The sequence below is a fragment of the Pelophylax lessonae genome (genome assembly GCF_965119305.1).
Source record: "Pelophylax lessonae genome assembly, chromosome: 3".
Classification (NCBI taxonomy): domain Eukaryota; kingdom Metazoa; phylum Chordata; class Amphibia; order Anura; family Ranidae; genus Pelophylax; species Pelophylax lessonae.
In genome coordinates this window covers 307,564,810-307,580,113 of record NC_138770.1, presented here as the reverse complement: position 1 = coordinate 307,580,113, position 15,304 = coordinate 307,564,810, and the positions used below count along the sequence as shown (strand labels likewise).

The 15,304-nt window shown below is 41.6% G+C and overlaps 1 protein-coding gene across 1 annotated transcript in view; it reads left to right on the top strand.

Annotated features, from left to right (window-relative positions):
* Positions 1-15,304, top strand: part of LOC309550515 (titin-like) — a gene marked incomplete at its 5' end in the record, with an annotated part of 297,613 nt that overhangs the window by 206,071 nt on the left and 76,238 nt on the right. The window contains one exon of the mRNA XM_082250877.1: positions 2,857-3,114. Within this exon, the coding sequence (XP_082107003.1) occupies positions 2,857-3,114 (258 nt within the window). The remainder of the gene's footprint in view (positions 1-2,856; positions 3,115-15,304) is intronic.

Below are 15,304 nucleotides of genomic sequence, written 5' to 3'. Positions count from 1 at the left end.
CCCTTCAAAGGCTCATTTACAAAAAAAAAAGAAAGAAGATCAGAACTTTCTGAAAGTAGGACTCTTCGTGCCGGTTCACACTTGTGCGATGCGGGAACGCTGCGAATATGCAGCGTGTTCCCGCATCACATCCGCACATCTGGCAGTTCACACTGCCATATGTGATACGCAGGGGGTGTCAATTCGAAGTTAACGACACCCCCAGTTGCGATCGCATATCGCAGTGCGATCTGCAAGTTCGCACAGAATCGGATCGCACAAGTGTGAACCACTGTGCGATCCGATTCTGATGCGGCTCAAAAAAAGCCTCATGTGCGAGTTTGCTGCGGATGCGCTGCAAATTCAGCCATACAAAGTGTATGGCTGAACTCGCATCCGCACATGAGATCGCATGTAATGAAGGAGCAGTGCGGTCAGAATTACATGCGATCTCACAAACCGCACAAGTGTGAACCGGCACTTCTTGGCATTCTCAGCAACCAGCTTCAACATTCCATTCTCTTCTTTGCAATAAAACCATTGAAAAGAACAGTTCAAGCAGTATAAATAACAAATCTAGTTTTATCATCAGACATTTCTGATCTTGGAGCCTATTGTTACTAAAATTATGTTGGGGTTATAAAATATTGCATTTAATAGTTTCAGCGGTTATTATTATATAATACATTTATTACCGTACATTTATTGAATATATAATGAGAAAAGACAAGGGAATCTTTTAAAATCTCGTCCATCTGCTATCTAATTGTATCAGTTAATAATTCTACATTTTTAAATTAATTCATTATGATCCAAGAATGCCAAATATTTTTTTTTTTTCAAACATGCACACATAAATCTGGTCTTTGGGAGTAAGTTTGGAATTACAGCAGAAAACTGTGACACCAGGGGACACTGGTATTGGCACATACTATCCCACAAAATGATTGATTGCAATGCTTATGTCTGGAAAAGTCTGAGTGTGTTTTTGATGGATGATTGCAAGTAAATACACACATGAAATGTGAAACATGGTACATAAGATACATTGTGCACAGTGCTGCCATCACACTTAAAAACCCAAAGATGAAAACACACTAATATAAAAATAAATAATAAATGATAAAATTATAAAAGATCAAATGCATTGAGTACACACCTTATTTAAACAATACTAGAATTAATTTTATCACAGAGGTTCAGCGACATGCCATCAGATCAGTTTGTATTTAGCACAGACATTTTGACGGAAGTTTTCCTGCCACTGATTTCTTGGACTGTGTGTTGATGCCATACTTTATTTATTATATATTTTGGCGAGGGTGTAAAAAATTTGGGACCAATATATTATCCACATTTGAAATGAGACTATTGTCTGGTTATCTTTAGAGCTACAGATTTGTTTTTGTTTTTTTTGTTTTTTGATAGTTACTGATTATATTATCACTCTCATTATATTATATTTCTTATTATTGATAATTTATTCCTTCTGCAATGTTATGTTGTAAAATATTTTGAGAAAATGTTCCTGTGCCAGAAAACTATTTTCGGAACCTCAAAGGCAAGATTTGCATGTTATGTACTAAAAGAAGTAGCTGCAATATGAAAAGGACAAATATGTTAAATATTATATTGAATATGTGATTAAGGTTTATCTATGTCACTATCATTTTCAGTGCCTGTGCCCACCTTTCTCAGCCAGGGTTCTATGGAACCCTAGGCTTCCTCCAGAGTTTTCTAGGGGTCAGTTGTCCAATTAAAAATTGATGCCTCTCAAACCACTGAATATTTTAGCTATCTGCAAAACTAACATTCTTCTGACCACCAGTGCAAAGGGGCTCTTCTCCCACTTGGTGACCATCAATGCAAAAGCATCCTTCTCCCACTGACCACCATTGTAAGAGGATTCGTTTCCTATTGACCACCAATGTAAGGGGGTACTTCTGCATTGACCACCAATGTGAGGGAATGCTACAATTTTCACTGTTTATGTTTATTTTCTGGTCATTATATCATTTGTTTCATTTAATTATTTTTACTAAAAATAATGTCATCATATAGGGGAGCCCTGGATGTCATGCATGCTTAATACACCACATTTCTTATTCTGGTATTTATTCTTACATTTCCATTTACTGTTCATGGTAATTTATAGTGAGCTGTAGATATAATCCTTATTATCAGGGGTTCCCTGATACCTGAATGTAATTTTAAAGGTCCCTGTGCAATAGTACCACATTTCCAACTGAAAGGAGTAGTACTTGTCAAAAACAAGGTGTTCCATTTAATATAAAGTTATAATGTTTGGGCAAAATTCAATTAGATTAAGGCATGCTTCATGTGTCTTAGTTTCCAGTTTTAGGGATTTTGTGAGGTATGCTCCATGTACCTTTTGCTTTCCTTTCCAAGACATTGCAGTTTCAGTTGCAAACTACAGATTCATCTTCAAAATTACAAGCTGTAATATTTAAAGAATTTGGGAGAGAGGGTGAGGGAATCAAATTGCATTGAAAAAAAAGTCTTGTGTGTAAAGACTATCTACAGCGCTTGCTAATGGTAGTGTGTGTCATACAAATAAATAAATAAATAAATAATAAAATTATATACACAATCAAATTGCATTGTTGGCTGCTGTGGGCTGCTGAGCTTGACTGCATAAGTTGACCTCAAAGGTAGAAAGGTTATCCAAGTAGTATGTGGACCAGAACAGCAACACTTTGAAAATCAAGAATGCTAAATTTGAATATTTCACTGGCTGTCCCATATATCCATGGATGTTCACAGACGACAGATCAACATGATCTTGGGATGCCTTCATATTCATAGGTCTTATGTTGCTCATCTCTAAAAATCAGTTGATTACGTGCTTACTTATAGTACCTGGAAAAGTCCAATTCATGAAGACAGAGAATATCACCTCCACTTCTGTATCTCTGAGCTGGGAGAAACCAGATGGAAATGCCAGTTCCTATTTCATCCAGATTCTCGGAGATCCAACTTTCAACAAAACTATTAATACAACTTCTTATACCATTGAAGGCCTAACACCTGGAAACTATTACCTCTTTCTGGTCTCTGCTCAGGTTGGGGAAAATCATGTACAAGGAGATAGTATTAATTTTTCAGTACAAACAAGTAAGTAATTTGTTACAATTATTACTTGTGTTTATTTAAAATCTGCACAAATGTACACAGTGATGTAAACTTTCTGAGATGTTAACAAATAGAAAAACTAAAATAAAAAATAGTAAGTCAAGGACTAAAATAGATGCATGTTTCTCTGACATGGTTTCAGTAAAATAAATTTTGATTGGTAGGTTGCTTCACTTTGCAGAAAAAAATCATTCTTTGCATTACAGTTTCAAATATCTTGAAAAAAGGGCATAGTTCTGCAACAACATCCTATACAAGTAAATTGTCATAAATAAAATAAAAAAATAAAAAGTTATCAAATGCACTGTTCAGATAATTCATATACATACACGTACATACATACACGTACATGCCTTCCAGCACGTGGTAAAGCATCCCCATTCTTTATAGTCCTATATTGGAAAAGCCTGAATGTATGTTGGAAAAGGTAAAAAAAAAAAAAAACAGTACATACATTTGTAGATTTCAGGATCAGAAAAAGTATTCATAACATTACTCTTTGATAACAACATGCAGCAACATTTTTTCATCCCCACCACCAAAAACATATAAGGCTTAGCTCATGTCCAAATGGGTTGCCTGTCTTTGCCTGTAACAATCGGTTAGTTTCTCTCTAGCTAGTGTAGGATTAGGAATGAAAGTAAGCATCCTGTTGGTCGTGTTAAGCAGCAAACACTACGTTTAAGCAAAACAGTGTAAAGTATAACTAAAGACACATCTCTTTTTTAGTTTTAGATAGAGTAGAGAGAGATTAAAACATCTGACATGTTTTTTTTTTTCTGTATGTGCCCCTTTTAAGTAGATTCACTCTCTCTATTTGTCCTGTCTGCCATTATACACAGGATTGAAAGAAAATCCCAAATTCACATTGTCATCAGAGCAGGAATAGAGGTCTAATCCTACAATAGAGGCAGTAGTTCTGGTGACAACCAGGGATTCCTTAGCTTTAGAGGGATTTCCTTTCACCCACTGTTTTGGCTATGGGACATAAGTTAAGAGAAATACCCCCAATAGGACAAAGAAAAAGAAAATAACAAAGTATAGCCCTGCCTTACTCAATCCAAAATGAAAAAAATGCCTTTAGTTCTAATAAGTAAGTAAAAAATTTAGGCAAACCAGTAAAGTACTTATATTAGACTCCTTGTGGCCCATTATATAGGATAGTAGGTTTGACAAGATTTGTTATTGCTTCAGATTATGCTAAGCATTTTTAACAAAACTGGTGAACTGGAGGTTTCTATTTATATTTAAAGTGGGGTTACTGTGTTTTTGTTTGTTTTGTTACATACATTATATTACTTTATAGAAAATTGCACTTGCTGCTACCCTTTGGCAATGAGAAAAATACAGATACTTCCATTGGTGACCCCTTCTGGCTGATGATTCAATGCTTTTAGTGCTTTAATAGTCAATGACCTAGAACAACTATCTAAATCAAAGGTTCCTATTTTACTACCTGCATACAACATCACTGGAGCTCTAGAATGACCTTGGCAGCATTTCAACTACCTTTTTTTAAGAATGTCACCAATGGCATCCTATACATATCTCCCATAACAGGTTATATTTTATTCTGTAAATTTGTGTTGCCTTTTACTTTTTCACCACCCTAATCAATACATTTTGTTGCTTTATACTTGCTGTTTGATGCTAATGTCCTTCTTTAGTAGTTCAGGCCTGATAAATAGTGTTGAGCGAACACGGACTGTATTATTCGTGTTCGTACCGAATAATTGGATTTTTTGTACCCAAACACGGACACGGACACTTTACTGTATGTTCGGGTAAAAATCCGTGTTCGGTCGTTTTATTTCCGGGTTTTGCATGCTTTGGCGCTCTTTTCATGGCGGGCTTTCAACAGCCAATCAACAATCGTTTAACTGGTGTGCCTTAAGCCATCCCAGCCATGCCTGCAAATGTCTCAGTAGCTGTGATTGGCCGTCTGAAGCATGTGACCAAGTCTTTATAAGTTCGAGGCAGCCGCAGCGGCGTCATTATGCTGCTTAGATTCAGGGACAGAGCACACATCAACGTGCTGGCTGCTGATTAGGGAAAGATAGGCAGGAAAAAACCATTTGTGTCCGGATAGAATTGAGGGACAGGTCGGAGTGTTTAGGCAGGGCGAGTTGTAGGCATTTTAGGGATAGAGTCTGCTGAATTATAGGGTCAGTGTCTTCTACAAACTACAATCGATATTGCTGTGTGGGGGGTGGGGTCTGCACTCAATCCTGATCTACGATCTCTTCTCAATCCTGTTAGGGACAGAGTCTGCTGAATTTTAGGGAAACTGTGTTCTACAAACTACAATCGATATTGCTGTGTGGTGTGGGATTGGAGATAGGCAGGTGTCAGTGATCCACATCCATTTTTCTGTGTGTGAGCTGCAGTGAACACAATATTTTTGGGCTGCAGTGAACACAATCTTTTTGGGCTGCAGTGAACACAATCTTTTTGGGCTGCAGTGAACACAATCTTTTTGGGCTGCAGTGAACACAATCTTTTTGGGCTGCAGTGAACACAATCTTTTTGGGGTGCAGTGAACAAAATCTTTTTGGGGTGCAGTGAACACAATCCTTTTTGGTGTGCAGTGAACACAATCTTTGTGGGGTGCAGTGAACAAAATCCTTTGTGGGGTGCAGTGAACACAATCTTTTTGGGGTGCAGTGAACAAAATCCTTTTTGGGGTGCAGTGAACAACATCCTTTTTGGGGTGCAGTGAACACAATCTTTTTGGGGTGCAGTGAACAAAATCCTTTGTGGGGTGCAGTGAACACAATCTTTTTGGGGTGCAGTGAACACAATCTTTTTGGGGTGGAGTGAACAACATCCTTTTTGGGGTGCAGTGAACAAAATCCTTTTTGGGGTGCAGTGAACAAAATCATTTTTGGGGTGCAGTGAACACAATCTTTTTGGGGTGCAGTGAACACAATCTTTGTGGGGTGCAGTGAACACAATCTTTTTGGGATGGAGTGAACAACATCCTTTTTGGGGTGCAGTGAACAACATCCTTTTTGGGGTGCAGTGAACACAATCTTTTTGGGGTGCAGTGAACACAATCTTTGTGGGGTACAGTGAACAGAATCTTTGTGGGGTGCAGTGAACACAATCTTTGGGGGGTACAGTGAACACAATCTTTGTGAGGTGCAGTGAACACAATCTTTGTGGGGTGCAGTGAACACAATCATTGTGGGGTGCAGTGAACTCAATCTTTGTGGGGTACAGTGAACACAATCTCATACTTCTGAAGGTTTGAGGGTGCTGCCTGTTCCATACTCCCCCTACTCCTCATCTAGCCTTTTAGGGGTACAAACAATAGTAATTGGGGCCTAGTGTGGTTGTGTACGTGTGATATACATACACTTTTTTGGGATCATATTTTCTATTCCGCTATTTAATCAAAAACCTTTGGGGATAAGTTAAATTGGGGGATAGTCTGTGTTGGTACGTGTGAGAGAGATCCACCTTTCCAAGTTGTTGGGGTTCATCTCATACTTCTGAAGGTTTGAGGGTGCTGCCTGTTCCATACTCCCCCTACTCCTAGCCTTTTAGGGGTACAAACAATAGTAATTGGGGCCTAGTGTGGTTGTGTACGTGTGATATACATACACTTTTTTGGGATCATATTTTCTATTCCGCTATTTAATCAAAAACCTTTGGGGATCAGTTAAATTGGGGGATAGTCTGTGTTGGTACGTGTGAGAGAGATCCACCTTTCCAAGTTGTTGGGGTTCATCTCATACTTCTGAAGGTTTGAGGGTGCTGCCTGTTCCATACTCCCCCTACTCCTAGCCTTTTAGGGGTACAAACAATAGTAATTGGGGCCTAGTGTGGTTGTGTACGTGTGATATACATACACTTTTTTGGGATCATATTTTCTATTCCGCTATTTAATCAAAAACCTTTGGGGATCAGTTAAATTGGGGGATAGTCTGTGTTGGTACGTGTGAGAGAGATCCACCTTTCCAAGTTGTTGGGGTTCATCTCATACTTCTGAAGGTTTGAGGGTGCTGCCTGTTCCATACTCCCCCCTACTCCTAGCCTTTTAGGGGTACAAACAATAGTAATTGGGGCCTAGTGTGGTTGTGTACGTGTGATATACATACACTTTTTTGGGATCATATTTTCTATTCCGCTATTTAATCAAAAACCTTTGGGGATCAGTTAAATTGGGGGATAGTCTGTGTTGGTACGTGTGAGAGAGATCCACCTTTCCAAGTTGTTGGGGTTCATCTCATACTTCTGAAGGTTTGAGGGTGCTGCCTGTTCCATACTCCCCCTACTCCTAGCCTTTTAGGGGTACAAACAATAGTAATTGGGGCCTAGTGTGGTTGTGTACGTGTGATATACATACACTTTTTTGGGATCATATTTTCTATTCCGCTATTTAATCAAAAACCTTTGGGGATCAGTTAAATTGGGGGATAGTCTGTGTTGGTACGTGTGAGAGAGATCCACCTTTCCAAGTTGTTGGGGTTCATCTCATACTTCTGAAGGTTTGAGGGTGCTGCCTGTTCCATACTCCCCCTACTCCTAGCCTTTTAGGGGTACAAACAATAGTAATTGGGGCCTAGTGTGGTTGTGTACGTGTGATATACATACACTTTTTTGGGATCATATTTTCTATTCCGCTATTTAATCAAAAACCTTTGGGGATCAGTTAAATTGGGGGATAGTCTGTGTTGGTACGTGTGAGAGAGATCCACCTTTCCAAGTTGTTGGGGTTCATCTCATACTTCTGAAGGTTTGAGGGTGCTGCCTGTTCCATACTCCCCCTACTCCTAGCCTTTTAGGGGTACAAACAATAGTAATTGGGGCCTAGTGTGGTTGTGTACGTGTGATATACATACACTTTTTTGGGATCATATTTTCTATTCCGCTATTTAATCAAAAACCTTTGGGGATCAGTTAAATTGGGGGATAGTCTGTGTTGGTACGTGTGAGAGAGATCCACCTTTCCAAGTTGTTGGGGTTCATCTCATACTTCTGAAGGTTTGAGGGTGCTGCCTGTTCCATACTCCCCCTACTCCTAGCCTTTTAGGGGTACAAACAATTGTAATTGGGGCCTAGTGTGGTTGTGTACGTGTGATATACATACACTTTTTTTGGATCATATTTTCTATTCCGCTATTTAATCAAAAACCTTTGGGGATCAGTTAAATTGGGGGATAGTCTGTGTTGGTACATGTGAGAGAGATCCACCTTTCCAAGTTGTTGGGGTTCATCTCATACTTCTGAAGGTTTGAGGGTGCTGCCTGTTCCATACTCCCCCTACTCCTAGCCTTTTAGGGGTACAAACAATAGTAATTGGGGCCTAGTGTGGTTGTGTACGTGTGATATACATACACTTTTTTGGGATCATATTTTCTATTCCGCTATTTAATCAAAAACCTTTGGGGATCAGTTAAATTGGGGGATAGTCTGTGTTGGTACGTGTGAGAGAGATCCACCTTTCCAAGTTGTTGGGGTTCATCTCATACTTCTGAAGGTTTGAGGGTGCTGCCTGTTCCATACCCCCCCTACTCCTCATCTAGCCTTTTAGGGGTACAAACAATAGTAATTGGGGCCTAGTGTGGTTGTGTACGTGTGATATACATACACTTTTTTGGGATCATATTTTCTATTCCGCTATTTAATCAAAAACCTTTGGGGATCAGTTAAATTGGGGGATAGTCTGTGTTGGTACGTGTGAGAGAGATCCACCTTTCCAAGTTGTTGGGGTTCATCTCATACTTCTGAAGGTTTGAGGGTGCTGCCTGTTCCATACTCCCCCTACTCCTAGCCTTTTAGGGGTACAAACAATAGTAATTGGGGCCTAGTGTGGTTGTGTACGTGTGATATACATACACTTTTTTGGGATCATATTTTCTATTCCGCTATTTAATCAAAAACCTTTGGGGATCAGTTAAATTGGGGGATAGTCTGTGTTGGTACGTGTGAGAGAGATCCACCTTTCCAAGTTGTTGGGGTTCATCTCATACTTCTGAAGGTTTGAGGGTGCTGCCTGTTCCATACTCCCCCTACTCCTAGCCTTTTAGGGGTACAAACAATTGTAATTGGGGCCTAGTGTGGTTGTGTACGTGTGATATACATACACTTTTTTTGGATCATATTTTCTATTCCGCTATTTAATCAAAAACCTTTGGGGATCAGTTAAATTGGGGGATAGTCTGTGTTGGTACGTGTGAGAGAGATCCACCTTTCCAAGTTGTTGGGGTTCATCTCATACTTCTGAAGGTTTGAGGGTGCTGCCTGTTCCATACTCCCCCTACTCCTAGCCTTTTAGGGGTACAAACAATAGTAATTGGGGCCTAGTGTGGTTGTGTACGTGTGATATACATACACTTTTTTGGGATCATATTTTCTATTCCGCTATTTAATCAAAAACCTTTGGGGATCAGTTAAATTGGGGGATAGTCTGTGTTGGTACGTGTGAGAGAGATCCACCTTTCCAAGTTGTTGGGGTTCATCTCATACTTCTGAAGGTTTGAGGGTGCTGCCTGTTCCATACCCCCCCTACTCCTCATCTAGCCTTTTAGGGGTACAAACAATAGTAATTGGGGCCTAGTGTGGTTGTGTACGTGTGATATACATACACTTTTTTGGGATCATATTTTCTATTCTGCTATTTAATCAAAAACCTTTGGGGATCAGTTAAATTGGGGGATAGTCTGTGTCGGTACGTGTGAGAGAGATCCACCTTTCCAAGTTGTTGGGGTTCATCTCATACTTCTGAAGGTTTGAGGGTGCTGCCTGTTCCATACTCCCCCTACTCCTCATCTAGCCTTTTAGGGGTACAAACAATAGTAATTGGGGCCTAGTGTGGTTGTGTACGTGCGAGATACATACACTTTTTTTGATCATATTTCCTATTCCGCTATTCAATAAAAACCTTTGAGGATCAATTGAATTGCGGGATAGTCTGTGTCGGTACGTGTGAGAGAGATCCACCTTTCCAAGTTGTTGGGGTTCATCTCATACTTCTGAAGGTTTGAGGGTGCTGCCTGTTCCATACTCCCCCTACTCCTCATCTAGCCTTTTAGGGGTACAAACAATAGTAATTGGGGCCTAGTGTGGTTGTGTACGTGTGATATACATACACTTTTTTTGGATCATATTTTCTATTCCGCTATTTAATCAAAAACCTTTGGGGATCAGTTAAATTGGGGGATAGTCTGTGTTGGTACGTGTGAGAGAGATCCACCTTTCCAAGTTGTTGGGGTTCATCTCATACTTCTGAAGGTTTGAGGGTGCTGCCTGTTCCATACTCCCCCTACTCCTCATCTAGCCTTTTAGGGGTACAAACAATAGTAATTAGGGCCCAGTGTGGTTTTGTACGTGTGATATACATACACTTTTTTGGGATCATATTTTCTATTCCGCTATTTAATCAAAAACCTTTGGGGATCAGTTAAATTGGGGGATAGTCTGTGTCGGTACGTGTGAGAGAGATCCACCTTTCCAAGTTGTTGGGGTTCATCTCATACTTCTGAAGGTTTGAGGGTGCTGCCTGTTCCATACCCCCCCTACTCCTCATCTAGCCTTTTAGGGGTACAAACAATAGTAATTGGGGCCTAGTGTGGTTGTGTACGTGCGAGATACATACACTTTTTTTGATCATATTTCCTATTCCGCTATTCAATAAAAACCTTTGAGGATCAATTGAATTGCGGGATAGTCTGTGTCGGTACGTGTGAGAGAGATCCACCTTTCCAAGTTGTTGGGGTTCATCTCATACTTCTGAAGGTTTGAGGGTGCTGCCTGTTCCATACTCCCCCTACTCCTCATCTAGCCTTTTAGGGGTACAAACAATAGTAATTGGGGCCCAGTGTGGTTGTGTACGTGTGATATACATACTCTTTTTTGGGATCATATTTTCTATTCCGCTATTTAATCAAAAACCTTTGGGGATCAGTTAAATTGGGGGATAGTCTGTGTCGGTACGTGTGAGAGAGATCCACCTTTCCAAGTTGTTGGGGTTCATCTCATACTTCTGAAGGTTTGAGGGTGCTGCCTGTTCCATACCCCCCCTACTCCTCATCTAGCCTTTTAGGGGTACAAACAATAGTAATTGGGGCCTAGTGTGGTTGTGTACGTGCGAGATACATACACTTTTTTTGATCATATTTCCTATTCCGCTATTCAATAAAAACCTTTGAGGATCAATTGAATTGCGGGATAGTCTGTGTCGGTACGTGTGAGAGAGATCCACCTTTCCAAGTTGTTGGGGTTCATCTCATACTTCTGAAGGTTTGAGGGTGCTGCCTGTTCCATACTCCCCCTACTCCTCATCTAGCCTTTTAGGGGTACAAACAATAGTAATTGGGGCCTAGTGTGGTTGTGTACGTGTGATATACATACACTTTTTTTGGATCATATTTTCTATTCCGCTATTTAATCAAAAACCTTTGGGGATCAGTTAAATTGGGGGATAGTCTGTGTTGGTACGTGTGAGAGAGATCCACCTTTCCAAGTTGTTGGGGTTCATCTCATACTTCTGAAGGTTTGAGGGTGCTGCCTGTTCCATACTCCCCCTACTCCTCATCTAGCCTTTTAGGGGTACAAACAATAGTAATTGGGGCCCAGTGTGGTTGTGTACGTGTGATATACATACACTTTTTTGGGATCATATTTTCTATTCCGCTATTTAATCAAAAACCTTTGGGGATCAGTTAAATTGGGGGATAGTCTGTGTCGGTACGTGTGAGAGAGATCCACCTTTCCAAGTTGTTGGGGTTCATCTCATACTTCTGAAGGTTTGAGGGTGCTGCCTGTTCCATACCCCCCCTACTCCTCATCTAGCCTTTTAGGGGTACAAACAATAGTAATTGGGGCCTAGTGTGGTTGTGTACGTGCGAGGTACATACACTTTTTTTGATCATATTTCCTATTCTGCTATTCAATAAAAACCTTTGAGGATCAATTGAATTGCGGGATAGTCTGTGTCGGTACGTGTGAGAGAGATCCACCTTTCCAAGTTGTTGGGGTTCATCTCATACTTCTGAAGGTTTGAGGGTGCTGCCTGTTCCATACTCCCCCTACTCCTCATCTAGCCTTTTAGGGGTACAAACAATAGTAATTGGGGCCTAGTGTGGTTGTGTACGTGTGATATACATACACTTTTTTTGGATCATATTTTCTATTCCGCTATTTAATCAAAAACCTTTGGGGATCAGTTAAATTGGGGGATAGTCTGTGTTGGTACGTGTGAGAGAGATCCACCTTTCCAAGTTGTTGGGGTTCATCTCATACTTCTGAAGGTTTGAGGGTGCTGCCTGTTCCATACTCCCCCTACTCCTAGCCTTTTAGGGGTACAAACAATAGTAATTGGGGCCTAGTGTGGTTGTGTACGTGTGATATACATACACTTTTTTGGGATCATATTTTCTATTCCGCTATTTAATCAAAAACCTTTGGGGATCAGTTAAATTGGGGGATAGTCTGTGTTGGTACGTGTGAGAGAGATCCACCTTTCCAAGTTGTTGGGGTTCATCTCATACTTCTGAAGGTTTGAGGGTGCTGCCTGTTCCATACCCCCCCTACTCCTCATCTAGCCTTTTAGGGGTACAAACAATAGTAATTGGGGCCTAGTGTGGTTGTGTACGTGTGATATACATACACTTTTTTTGGATCATATTTTCTATTCCGCTATTTAATCAAAAACCTTTGGGGATCAGTTAAATTGGGGGATAGTCTGTGTCGGTACGTGTGAGAGAGATCCACCTTTCCAAGTTGTTGGGGTTCATCTCATACTTCTGAAGGTTTGAGGGTGCTGCCTGTTCCATACTCCCCCTACTCCTCATCTAGCCTTTTAGGGGTACAAACAATAGTAATTGGGGCCTAGTGTGGTTGTGTACGTGCGAGATACATACACTTTTTTTGATCATATTTCCTATTCCGCTATTCAATAAAAACCTTTGAGGATCAATTGAATTGCGGGATAGTCTGTGTCGGTACGTGTGAGAGAGATCCACCTTTCCAAGTTGTTGGGGTTCATCTCATACTTCTGAAGGTTTGAGGGTGCTGCCTGTTCCATACTCCCCCTACTCCTCATCTAGCCTTTTAGGGGTACAAACAATAGTAATTGGGGCCTAGTGTGGTTGTGTACGTGTGATATACATACACTTTTTTTGGATCATATTTTCTATTCCGCTATTTAATCAAAAACCTTTGGGGATCAGTTAAATTGGGGGATAGTCTGTGTTGGTACGTGTGAGAGAGATCCACCTTTCCAAGTTGTTGGGGTTCATCTCATACTTCTGAAGGTTTGAGGGTGCTGCCTGTTCCATACTCCCCCTACTCCTCATCTAGCCTTTTAGGGGTACAAACAATAGTAATTGGGGCCCAGTGTGGTTGTGTACGTGTGATATACATACACTTTTTTGGGATCATATTTTCTATTCCGCTATTTAATCAAAAACCTTTGGGGATCAGTTAAATTGGGGGATAGTCTGTGTCGGTACGTGTGAGAGAGATCCACCTTTCCAAGTTGTTGGGGTTCATCTCATACTTCTGAAGGTTTGAGGGTGCTGCCTGTTCCATACCCCCCCTACTCCTCATCTAGCCTTTTAGGGGTACAAACAATAGTAATTGGGGCCTAGTGTGGTTGTGTACGTGTGATATACATACACTTTTTTTGGATCATATTTTCTATTCCGCTATTTAATCAAAAACCTTTGGGGATCAGTTAAATTGGGGGATAGTCTGTGTCGGTACGTGTGAGAGAGATCCACCTTTCCAAGTTGTTGGGGTTCATCTCATACTTCTGAAGGTTTGAGGGTGCTGCCTGTTCCATACCCCCCCTACTCCTCATCTAGCCTTTTAGGGGTACAAACAATAGTAATTGGGGCCTAGTGTGGTTGTGTACGTGCGAGATACATACACTTTTTTTGATCATATTTCCTATTCCGCTATTCAATAAAAACCTTTGAGGATCAATTGAATTGCGGGATAGTCTGTGTCGGTACGTGTGAGAGAGATCCACCTTTCCAAGTTGTTGGGGTTCATCTCATACTTCTGAAGGTTTGAGGGTGCTGCCTGTTCCATACTCCCCCTACTCCTCATCTAGCCTTTTAGGGGTACAAACAATAGTAATTGGGGCCCAGTGTGGTTGTGTACGTGTGATATACATACACTTTTTTTGGATCATATTTTCTATTCCGCTATTTAATTTAACTGGGCCTCCATGCGAGACCTGTGTGCCTTGTTGCGCTGTTTTGAGTACTCCACCAACATGGCCAGTGGCAATGACGCCGTTCTCAGCTTAACTATCCCACTTCTATGCCTCCTTGAAAAAACAATTCGGGCGATGATGGAAGAGGATGTGGCACAGGATGAGGAGGAGGAGGAGGATGAAGAGGTAACATTTCCAAGGCTTTCAGGGCAGTCATTCGCAAGGGGCTCCGAGGGTGGGTTCCTGCACACGCAAACGCCAGGGACGCAATTGTCCAGCAGGGGCACAGTTCTGGAGGATGAGGAGGATGAGGAGGAGGAGGAGCTGGAGGAGGAGATGGAACCATGTTCACAGCAGGGTGGCACCCAGGCCAGCTCATGGCCATCACTGGTGCGTGGCTGGGGGGATACAGAGGACACGGACGATACACCTCCCACAGAGGACAGCCTTTCGTTGCCTCTGGGCAGCCTGGCACACATGAGCGATTACATGCTGCAGTGTCTCCACAACGACCGCCGAGTTGCCCACATTCTAACTTGTGCTGATTACTGGGTGGCCACGCTGCTGGATCCCCGTTACAAGGACAACGTACCGTCCTTAATTCACTCACTGGAGCGCGATCGCAAGATGCGCGAGTACAAGCGCACGCTGGTAGACGCCATGCTGCTGGCATTCCCATCTGACAGCGGGGCCACAGTGGAAGCACAAGGCAGAGGAGGAGGAGGAGGAGGTCGCCAACGCAACCAGGGCACCGCCAGCACCTCAGAAGGCAGGGTTAGCATGGCCGAAATGTGGAAAAGCTTTGTCAGCACGCCACAACAAACAGCAGCACCAGCAGCTCAGATGGAACGTCTTAGCAGGAGGCAGCATTTTACCAACATGGTGGAGCAGTATGTGTGCACACGCCTACATGTAGTGAATGACGGGTCTGCCCCCTTCAACTTCTGGGTCTCCAAATTGGGCACATGGCTTGAGCTTGCCCTTTACGCCTTGGAGGTGCTG